General features: G+C 29.3%; 1 protein-coding gene across 1 annotated transcript in view; it reads right to left on the bottom strand.

Moving 5' to 3' along the window:
• The window catches only part of LOC145314290 (uncharacterized), a 128,124-nt gene that overhangs the window by 94,081 nt on the left and 22,042 nt on the right, over nt 1-12,001 (bottom strand). Inside the window, exon 2 of the mRNA XM_080154145.1 lies at nt 2,306-2,526. Within this exon, the coding sequence (XP_080010271.1) occupies nt 2,306-2,377 (72 nt within the window). The 5' untranslated portion in view covers nt 2,378-2,526. The remainder of the gene's footprint in view (nt 1-2,305; nt 2,527-12,001) is intronic.

A 12,001-nucleotide genomic window follows, 5' to 3' on the forward strand; every position in this document is an offset into this window, starting at 1 on the left:
CAGAGGGGGTAATTTTGTGTATCACCATTTGTTATGTACAGCAATTTATCGGCCATTGTCTTATCCCTTTAGATCCAAACAATGTAAGGCAAGGTATTTACAAGCTCTTTTTTAAAATGGTTTGTGCTCAAAATTTGTTTATTCCTAAAATCTTTCTTTTTGGTTATTCATTTCAAAGATAGGAAATTCAAATGATAATTTTTAGAATACATACATTTTCCAAAATAAATAAATAGGGGGAATTTGTAATTTGTGTTATTTAAAGCTTTTTACACTTATACCAAAAAGGGAAAACTGTTAAATATGATCAAAATAAAAAATCTAAAACGAATTTTAATAGTTTAACTTTATCTATACTGTTTATCAGTTTATGTTATAAGAAAAAAGTAAATTTAACAAGGACAATTAAATTCCCAAGCAGCACAATAATCATTTAATATTATTTTATAAATGATCCAAATCTTCAATGATTATCATAAATAGCCTAATGAGAAATTGATGAAAGAAATGAACAAGACGTAAAGACAGACAATTTAAAGAGTGGCTTCTCTTCTAATAAAAATGTCTATATTGGAAAATCTCCCTGATCAATCTAGTTTATAAATTGAAAAGTTTGAATATTTGACAATATCCCTTTTTCTGTAACTGGGCCATATACAACACCACCTCCCATCACTTTTTAAATAAAAGAGAGAATAAAAAGTGGTTGCTTATTGTTTGCCCTATGTCGAGTTATAAAATGTATGGCTACTCCAAAAGAGGCAAAAGAGTAATGTCTATCCTTATACTAAAGTAACAGGATGTTTGTCTGTCTGTCTGTCTGTGTGTACCGAAGGATCTCGCTAACCGCTAAACCGATCGGGTTCTCCTTAACAGGGTAGATTCTCATATGTCCTGGGAAGGTTTTTAACTATTTTGGGGGAGGGTACTACCACCCTCCCAAAAGAAATGACAAAAAAATTGAGAATTTTCTTAAAATCTGGGAGACTTCAGCGTCAAATAAGGTGGTATCGTACATAAAAAATTAACTTTAACAAACAAAAACATTTAAAGTGTCACTAGAGGCCTCTAGGGGCGTAGCCGCTAGTACTATATAATATGTTAACAGTCAGTCTGTCTATGCTTAACCCCGAAGGAAAGCACTCAGTTTAAAGCATACACACCCTTCAGCAATACAGGCTCATTAATAACCCAATTGCTGAACTATTTTATGCCATGTTGGAGCTTATATATAGGGTTTGAGTGGTCATTTTGTAAAATATGGGAAATTTGTGAATATTCTCCGCATAGATTAAACTTTATATGTATAGGCTGTTTAGAAAAACCATTATGAAAACAAATTGCTACCAACTATAAAATTGCTGAAAAGTTAAAAAGTCATTTTCCATTATATACATTTAAAAGCACAGCGTTTCTGCCTGTCAGTGAGTCTTTCCACTGTTTAGAATAGATTATTATTTTCTACATGTTAAAAAAGTTTAATATTGTTTTGTCTTTCCTTTTTTTCTCTGCCTCTCTCTTTCTCTCTCCTTTAAAACTGTTAACTGTTTGATATGAATAAAAAATGAGGCAAACTTGTTTTATTCTGCCAAACTTGTTGATACACTAACCAACCATCAATACACAAAATTATAACAGGGATGCCACAGTTTTTTATAATATTAACTGAAATTTAAATTTTATTAAGAGTTGCTAAGTTAACTAGGAATGTAGTCAGTGATTACACATTTTCAATTAATTAATTAACTTAAAAACAAAGCTCCCAACTAAAGAACTGTTAACTGTTTGATATAAATAAAAAATGAGGCAAACTTGTTTTATTCTGCCAAACTTGTTGATACACTAACCAACCATCAATACACAAAATTATAACAGGGATGCCACAGTTTTTTTTATAATATTAACTGAAATTTAAATTTATCAAGAGTTGCTAAGTTAACTAGGAATGTAATCAGTGAATCCACATTTTCAATTAATTAAATAACTTAAAAACAAAGCTCCCAACTATACCATCCATATGAATAACAATATTAATAATATAAATTATGATAGATCTTTCAACTATAAGTATTCTCATATTATAAAGCTAACATTTTAACAGAGATGCAAAACTTATGATTATTAACTTGTAAAACTGTACAGAAATTTTTGTGGCTACCCTGTTCCCTCAGACACCCAACCAACCAAAACTAGTTGTTTCAGAAGATGAGTTTTTCCAAACTTTTTCATAATTTCACATTTTCCTTATCATTCAACCAACAAAACAACAAACTAAACAGACAAAAAATGATGATAAAAGTTTTACCTGGCTCATATCCGTAGAGAAAGTTGAATTTGTTCTCTCCCTTTTCCTCCCCATTCTTTCACTTTTCGTCATCACACCGCCACCTCTAGAAACCTGTTTCTTGTGCAATCACACTGACTTTCTATTATATGTAGTTCTCTAAAACTCCGCAACTGTGTGGTGGCGGTAGTTTAGTCGTAGACAAGCCAGGATGATGAGTGGTAAACAGATATCAAAGAATTCTAATAGAAATATATAGATCTTTAGATGTTTTTTCTTAACTGCAATAAATTCTAACATAACGTTTGATGTTGATCTATTTAAAGCATAGTTTACCCACCCTATTTGTTTAATTCGACCTTAATGGTCAATTGTCTACGGTAATGAACCAAAGAATTTAACATCCTCTCACTTGGTTCTAATTTCATACCCATGATATTCAGTTTTATTTGATTATGTAGGTTGGGTATACAGAAGCAAATGATGAAATAGCTTAATGGAAACCAACAGATTTTTGACTACTGATTTTCAGTTAAACAAATAGAATGACAAGAAGAATGAAATTAATATATAGGAGATAGTAAGCTATACATTTTAACCTTTTAGCATTTAACTTAGACTTAGACATAATAAAAGGCAATATTTGCTGGTAAATACTAAAGGCTTTTGTCAAATAGAAAATGTAAACAAAGTACTAGACTTAAATATTTGCTCTATTTTAAGCTGGCTGACTCAAACCCAAGCCTATAATTTTACTTAACTAAAGTTCATTACTTCATCCCATGAGAATTCCTGAATGAAAAAGGGTAGGGTGTTATGTACTTAAGAAGGGGGGTAGAACTATTTAATTAACTGTGTAAAGAGAGATTAGTTTAGATGTAAATTAATCTTATATATAGAATTAGATTCTGCCTTATTCAATTAAACATTTCTATATACTTATACATGTGTGTGTATATTGCAAAATATTAATATCTTAGACATTGAATGTACTATAAAAATGAATGTACTCGAAAAATATATGCTTTTAAATTTTTTTTTATAAAAGCCCAGATAGCCGATACAGAAATAGAAAAGGAGATTTAAATCAGATTAGTTTTTTAAGTGATTATACATCAACAATCGAAGAGGCACACATACACAAAGACAAACAACTAAATCTCAACAAAAAAAACTTATAATATTTTGCAAAATTAAACCTGATTAAAAAAGTAAAAGGTATAATTTGCCTCATATGAAATGATTAATAATGTTTAGTTAAGGCTTTCAAGGTTTTGCTGACATTATTTGATATATCTAGTTTTTTTTCTAAAGAATTATATACATAAACATGTATATGTATAATAAATGCGGGGATGAAAGGTATACATTGAAATATTGTTGGATTTTATCCAATAATATGAAGTAGTAAGGTTTTTTGTCTTATTTCAGAGATGGCCAGATTGGTAAGCTTTACAAAAATCTTAGGCTGGGTTTTACCTATTTTCCTTACCTCTCCCAACCACCCCAAGAGAATAGGGGTGAAACAAGTAGTCTAGAATATTATAGTATAAGGAATTTTAAATGTGAAGAAAAACATAATTCTACTATACTGAAATATTATCTTCAGTAATATCAATACATAATTTTTTCTTCTTTTGCCCTATCTCTAAAATTCCATAAAAATGTATGCAAATATAATACAGGGTAATAAATTTATATTAGGCTTCAACGAGAATAAGGGAAACACAATCACAGATTAAAATTTGAATTTGATATTGGGCTCTGTTGACAACAAAATCGTTGACTAGATGGATTTTACAAAAGTGGCAACTGAACCGACATTACAAGATACTTTAAAATATTGACGTTGAATTACATAACATTATATACTAAAAGAAACCATGTTATTTTACAGACAAAAACATTTCCTAACTTAAATTTTTTAAAACATTAGATATCCAATTGCTCCCTGTTAAGCCGGCAATTATATGCCTATGAAAGCATACTGTGTTATTAATCAAAACCGCCTGATTTCAATTAAAAATATGATATTTTAATTGATTATTTTATATCCAATATTACAATTTAAATCTATGTAGAAAAAAATGCTTATTTCTGAAGATAACTTCATAGACGTCAAGGGTAGGGGTAACGGGGTGTTTAACCCTCCAATATTTTCGAAATCCCTCATTTTACCCCTTAAAATTTAAGAAAACGCATTAGATTACCCCCCATAATCATTCGAAACCACTCATTTTACCCTCCTCAAAATAAAAAGTTTGGACTTCCCTGCACTCACACTAAATAAACAACCTTGACGTAAATGAGTTAAAGAAGCTTTAAAAATATCAAAAAGCCTTAAATAAGTGCATATTATTGTTAAGATATATTTCCACAAAATAGTATTTTTTGCTCTAATATATAAAGCTACAGTCAGAATAAGAAAAGAGAAAATGAGAGTGGTAAGAAATATAATATTGGTTAGGATTACTTGCGAAGCTCCTCTCTAAGTATTATTGGCTACTTGTATATTGATTATTTTCATATTATGATTGGTTCGGCATCTTATACTGTCTATAAAGAATTATGTCATACAATACAAATGACCAATAATAGGCCAGTAAACATTTTCTATTGGCCTATAAATGGTCATTTAAATTGTATGACGTCATTTTATATAGGCACTAAAAGCTGCTTCGATTATTTTAAAGATATAATTTGCCAGTCATATAAAGAATAAAACAAATATCTGTCATATATTGCTATCAATAAAAAAGAGTGATTAATTAAAAGGTCGCTTTTTGTATAAATTTGTATAAAAATTATAATTAAAGCTTCGCTACGATTAAATGTTAATGTCCTTGTTATTACTTATGATGGTCAAAATATTAATGAAGATTATGTATAATATGAAATGGCTAATGTATATCAAATTACAATTATGGTAAAATTATGATAATGGAAAGTGTACATATAAATGCTATAAATGATGGGAATATATAATTATATCATAACTTCTTCATTTCTATCTCAATTAATTCTTAATTATTTACCATATATGTTACTTATTATCAGGGATACAGGGATAGAACAATAACAAGTACATAAAAGAAGCCTAAATAGGGACAATTAATGCTTGATAGTGACCATAAGGAGAGACGCTTTTTTCCCCAATATTTAATGGTGTCTTTAATACAATGAGAATTATGGAAGAATGACATATCCTCCAATTTATACAATTTTGTACAGTATAATTTCAAGTATCAAATGCTATTTTGTAGTCAAAGTGCTATTAATTACCCTATTTTAAAAAATGCAATATGTCACTTTTGGAGGACAAAAGTAATTAATGACACAATAATTTGAATGTGCTATGAAAAGTGGACTACAGAAAAGTATTTTTTTCCTGATCTATTGAAACAAATCTATTGTTATTCTTCCTGTTGAAAGTTTTCCCTATTTCCTAAATAAATGCAAGCATGGTTGCATTTTGGAACATTTACAAATAATCTTAGAAAATGTTAAACAAAATTAAAATCCTTATGCATTGTCATTTAGTTGGCTTTAAAAGTACAGGACATTTGTAAAATAACGTGGAAATTTAATAACTTAGTTAAAATTTAAGTGTTTGGGATATAAAAACAATAAAAATTGTCTTATATTTCTTTCCAGCGGTTTTCTCAATTTTATGAGGTCAAAGACAAAAACTTTAAACTCCTAAAAAGATTATACATTAATGTTTTTTTTGCTGCTATTTATTTTTCGATATCCAAATGTATGTAAGTGGATACAATGCATATTGAAGGAGTAAGACCCAGCTAGGCAAGGCAAGCATGTATACTCTATAAAAAGTTGTGTAAATACAACACAAAACTCTACAGACCTATCCTAAGAAACACAACTTGGTGCTAAGTGCACAATACAGAAGTTTTCTTGTAGCTAAGCCAAGATACAACAAGGATATAATCATCATGTATAGCATAGACATATTAAAATTTTATAAGATTCTACACTTCAAATTATCTTTTAAACTAGAGCAACTTGCATTTATTTATTGATTTTAGCAGTTATTGAATCTAAATAAATCATAATAACTTGATGTATTTATATAAGTCTTATATAATTAATTATATACATATACATATTTGAAAAAAATAGCATATTCATTAAAAATCTATTAAGCATTTGAACAAACCAATAGACCATAAAAGTAGAGTAGCTGCGCTACAAACAGTTTGAATAGATGGTCTTTACATACACAATACAATATACAGGGTGCGCCACATAAATCCGGACTTTTTTCAAACGGCCATAGCACCAAAACTACTTGACCAATCATGACGTTTGACCACACTATAAAAAGCTTGGGTAATTACCTTTTTGCCCATAAAAATTTTTAGACGATGGAGGACGTGTTCTCCGAGCTGGCAGCGATTATGTTCAACCTGGCAGAATCGAAATGCGCAGATAGCTTACACTGGATTCTTGACTAGGGCCCACTAAATGTGACCTCAGCCCATCTGTAGGTGAGGTAGAGTTATGCAACTTGCTGGGGATACTGTTAGATACACAAGTAAGACACTAGAAAAGACTAGAGCTCTCTATCTGAAATGGCTTGGCCGTAGTACTCCATCAAAGTGAAACGTGGCAGATTTTGAGATGTCAAAAACGTCAAAAATCGTGAAAATTCGTGAAAATTTTTCGGTTCTCGTCTACATGGGCCCATATGTAACCTTAAAACTCGTTTTAGACTATGTGTTGCGATGATAACCCTAGCCTAATCTTCATGCCATTTCCAAAAAAGTATTGAACGTTGTTCTAGCTTAATTGTGGCCCAAATGAGAGCCGCCGTGTCGAAGAGTAGCTTGAAAGATGGGTGAATTTGGATCCTGCAGTTACTCACGTCACTAAGGAGATATGGCCTCCCAGCAGCCCCGATCTTCATCCAATTGACTTTTGGGCCTGGAGCGCCATTAAAGCATGAACCAATAGACGCGCCCATACCACAAAGACCTCCCTCATTGCCACTATGAAGGAGAACTTCGCCAGCTTGGACAGGGACATGGGGACCAGGGTCTGGGGGCGGTTCAGGGGGCGGGTAGAGGCGGTGATTGAGGCTGGCGGCGATTTTATTGAATAATCTAATAGTCATATAGCTAGTTTGCTTCCCAGTTTTTAAAATTCAATAAAATCTTTAAAATTGACGATTTTATGTTCATTTTTTTAAAAATAAGAAAAAGTCCGGATTTATGTGGCGCACCCTGTACAATCATGTATACTGATAAGAAACTAATGCAATATTCATGGCAGCCAAATCTCAAAATTAACTTATGCATGAAAATTTTATTATCTAATTATAGCTAAAATTATATGTATGTTATATTATATTTCTATAAAAGAAAATATTCTAATTTCATTTTAATGGATTTCGAAATTATACAAAACAAGACTAAACTGCGGCAACCCTGGTAATAAGAAAAGTAAGTGTACACACTGACAACCAAAAACCGCGGGAATTAAGCTGCATGTCAACAACAACATTACTGCACAACTTTTTGGCCAACTTTTTGTGTTAAGATGTGTTTTTGTCAGATAATACCTATTTATACATTTAGTTTTCTTGTATCTTGTCTTTTCTGGCTATGTATCCTGCATTAATAATCTATTTATAGATTATTGTAATACTATTTTGTTTAAAATAATATTTTACTATTTATTTACTGGTTTTGTATAAAGTAAACAAATTAGTTCAATAATAAAAAGCACTTTAGAATTTGCAAACACGTCATCTACTAGAATAAAAAAATGAATGCACTTATTATATTGTCTTACGTAAGATTAAATTTTAAATATATTCAAATAATACTTAACAACTCACCAAAAAAGAATCTTTTTAACATATTTAAAGTACTTGAAATCTATTGAGAGAATAAAAACTCTTTCTTTCAGAATATACAAATTACATAATCTTTATAGTAAGGCTTAAATCATAGATTAATACCTCAGCATTTTGTTGGTTTCTTGCTGTACTCTTCTTATCATAATTTGTGTTATATTAAAAATAAATTCTTAAAACTTTTCTACATTCAGGTTTGTCCTTCTTTTTGTCCGTCTATAGTAAATAACTCTTTAGAATTCTTAATGAATGCAAAAGTTGTACCCTCAATTTTCAAAGATAAAATATAATCTAGAAAGTGAAATAACTCTACAATAATTACCAGAAAATCTGAACACAATTTTAGTTATTTTTGAAAACAGTATTTTCAAATTGTATTAGTTGTGTATTAAACTGGTTTTGGAAGTGAGGTTTAAGATTCAAGAATACTATATATCAATTTTTAAAGTTGTCTACAGTCAAATTAATCATCCTACATTTTTAAATCTCTGTGGTCTATCTTTGTTTTATGGATATTTTCATTTTTGTTTTATAGGTGCTTCACAGATTTAAGTTATGGTTATCAACATGAAACATCTTACAATAGGTAAGACTAAATATATAGGTTAACCTATAACATTTTAATTTTTGAAAATATTGAACATTTGTTTATGGTGTTATAAAACTTGGTTGTAAATTATAAAAGCAATAAAAAGGGCAAAAATCCAATAATCAACATTCTAAAATAAACCATTATTACAGTATTACACAATATATATGTGTGTGTGTAGTTTTCATAAAGAAAATGCTTTCTTTCTCTCTGTCAGTATTCTTAACTTCATCAAAACATATTTGACATTTTACTTGAATACCAGGGACCTTATTTTCTCGTAGGAAAGAATTTCAATTACCTACCTTCCTATTCTCCTCTCGAAATTCTTATGTCTCAAATTCAATCTAACCTTTACCTACCTCAATACTTTTTTTCAACTTTTAGTATATGTATATTGTGTATAAATAAGTATTTATACTTAAAATACAAATAAATTGATAAGTATTGTTAGATAAGTATCTATATTTGAAAGAAAAAATAGAATCTTAATGGCTCAATTTATTTTCTTTTAATATTAATTTGAATTTTTGCTTCAAAATAAAAATATAATGAAGTTAGATTCCAGATAAATTAGTACCAGCTTCCTGATATAATTAGTTTACTTTATGGTGATTAAACACTAAATCAATCTAAATTGGTATAAAATATAGAAAAATGTTTATTTTTGCTTCTTTCTTGTATTTTGGTCCCCCTATTTATATCTGTCCTCCAGAGATGATATTTTAAGAAATGTTGCGGAAAATATTGTTTAAAATAGGAGCAATGCCTCTGAGTATGTGAGGGTTGGGGTTGGAGAAGATAGTTTATTTACCATTAGAGGATCATGATGCAGGGGAAGGGTGTGTGTAAGTGTTGAGGAGTGGAGTGCTTGGAGAGTGCAAAGTAATGGCATCCAATTATATTGAAAAATTGGTAAATCTTCCGCCTGATTCACTTCATTATTATTGTACAATATCTCAAATACTTCAAAACATCCCTTTTTCAAACACAGTTACCTTGAATCTAAGATAGCTATAGGATTCATAAACAATGAAAGTTAAAAAAGAATGAATGTAATTAAAATCTTTTGAATTTATTTCTTACAAAGTAAAAAAGTTATTATTGATCAAAGTTACATTGCATGTCTTGAAATTTTATATTCCCTTCTTCATTATTATTCCATGAAGTCAATTAGCTTAAATTGTTTCGAAAGCTTTAATTATAAGGCTGTAATTCTGCAAAGATCAATAATAGTTGGGTAAAATCTATAATTAGTAATTAAAGAGCTTTAGCAAGTATTACAGTGTAATTATGGTGGTATAATTATAATTTTATTGACTTTCCTAATTGTTAGATAATACATTGTGTTGAATTCAATATGTAGCGTCATAAAATTTACAGGCTCCAAAAAAAGTTAACAAAATAGAAAACTAAATATGCAAGGATATTATATGAAAAATATCATATGCTTTACTAAATATGAGTTGCCATTTTAGCTGTACTTTTTCTATAGTATTTTAAGTTTAGGAATTATCAAACTAAAATGAATTCATGTACTATAGTTTCATAACATTTTGTAAATGATTAAACCAATGTTAGATAAATTAGTAACCACACACTGTGGGTATGAATAATATTGGAAACATCATTTATATATTCAACAAGTTTAATTATGGTCAATTACTTTGTCATTATATAATTTGAGAGTGTAGGTGTGTGTGGCTACATTTTGTCATTTAGAATTATAATGTTTACTAACTATATTTAGGTTTAATGTGTAATAATTTGTTGCAATATCTAGTTGTATATAATCATATTATTGATATTTATAACAGCTTAATGTGGATTTTCTAGAATAATCTAAACGGTACATAATATTAATATATAAAAAGTATTATGTCAGCTTTATTTGAAGATTTACTTAGGATTATTAGAACTTTTCTGAGTTAGCATAAAAATAAATAGAAAACACATTTTAGTAAGACATTATATATTTTTTATGCGTGGTACACATTTCATAATAAAATCTACTCAAAAAGTTGATCTTGTCTGTCTGTGCATGAATAACTTGAAGTTTGTCTACTTTTTTCTCTATTACATTTTGTTTGTTTTAATTGTTATTTACAAAAAAAATGGAAATTTTTCTCCTAGTTTTGTTTGAATTGACATCCATTCATATTTCAGTCAGCACACACGCTGTCAAACAAATATATTCTAGACAAAAAATATGTAAATTTAAAATTTTTGGTAAAATCCTTTTTTTAACTTTTTAGGAATTCCTTTCCCCCTCGCCTAATTTTTTTTGTAATAAAAGTTGTTTCTATTTGTGAGTTTTAACCATTAATATGTTAAGCTATTGTCCTGCAGGGTTTGCTTAACCCTTACTTATACTTATAACCCATTAACAATATTTGAATATCAACATATTGTAAAAGTTTTTGTGGTCCACTAAAAGTTTGAGAACAATTTCCGTATTTTAAAAATAGAAAATTTTTTGACAAATATGTGTGTACTATTAATTATATAATAGGGTTGGGCCGGATATCCGGTGTGGCCGGATATCCGGCTGGATGATTTCAATATCCGGTATCCGGATATCCGGTGTGGCCGGATATCCGGCCGGATAGTTTCAATATCCGGTATCCGGCCGGATATCCGGCCACACCGGATATCCGGCCCAACCCTATTATATAAATAAATACGTCAAATGTTCATTAATTCATGATATTTTGAGTATCATTAAATTGGTTCAGGAATTTAAATAATGACTGCAAGTATTCGTTGGCGCCATTTTGTAGAGAAAATACAATAATTAGTTATTGAGAAATATGGTTATAAAATCAAGCATTCATAATCCAATTATATAAATTATGGTTATTAGGTTAAGACTAAGATATTTCACAGAAAAGCTAGTAAATTTATGCTTGATATTTCTTTATTTATTTCTTATGATAAAGTTGGTTGGTTAAAAAAAAATTGTTGAAAAAATCTTTTTGCTTAATGTTCCCTTTCTATATATTCAGACTTCAGAATGTAGCTTATACGTACAAGGTTAACTCCAAAAGGGCATTCCAAATAGGTGTGTGTGTGTGTTTTATTGTTTATGTGTATGTTTATTGTAGCAAGGCTTCTCTATCAAATGATTTTAAACAATATAAACAATTAGAATAGGACAAAGAAAAATTGTCTAATCTATTAATACAGTAGTGTGAATCTTTACACACAAAATTCCGAAACCATCATAAATGAACATATAGAACAAGAAAAT

This window comes from Acartia tonsa, chromosome 3, assembly GCF_053477335.1.
Source record: "Acartia tonsa isolate MP-2025a chromosome 3, ASM5347733v1, whole genome shotgun sequence".
In the NCBI taxonomy this organism is placed as follows: domain Eukaryota; kingdom Metazoa; phylum Arthropoda; class Copepoda; order Calanoida; family Acartiidae; genus Acartia; species Acartia tonsa.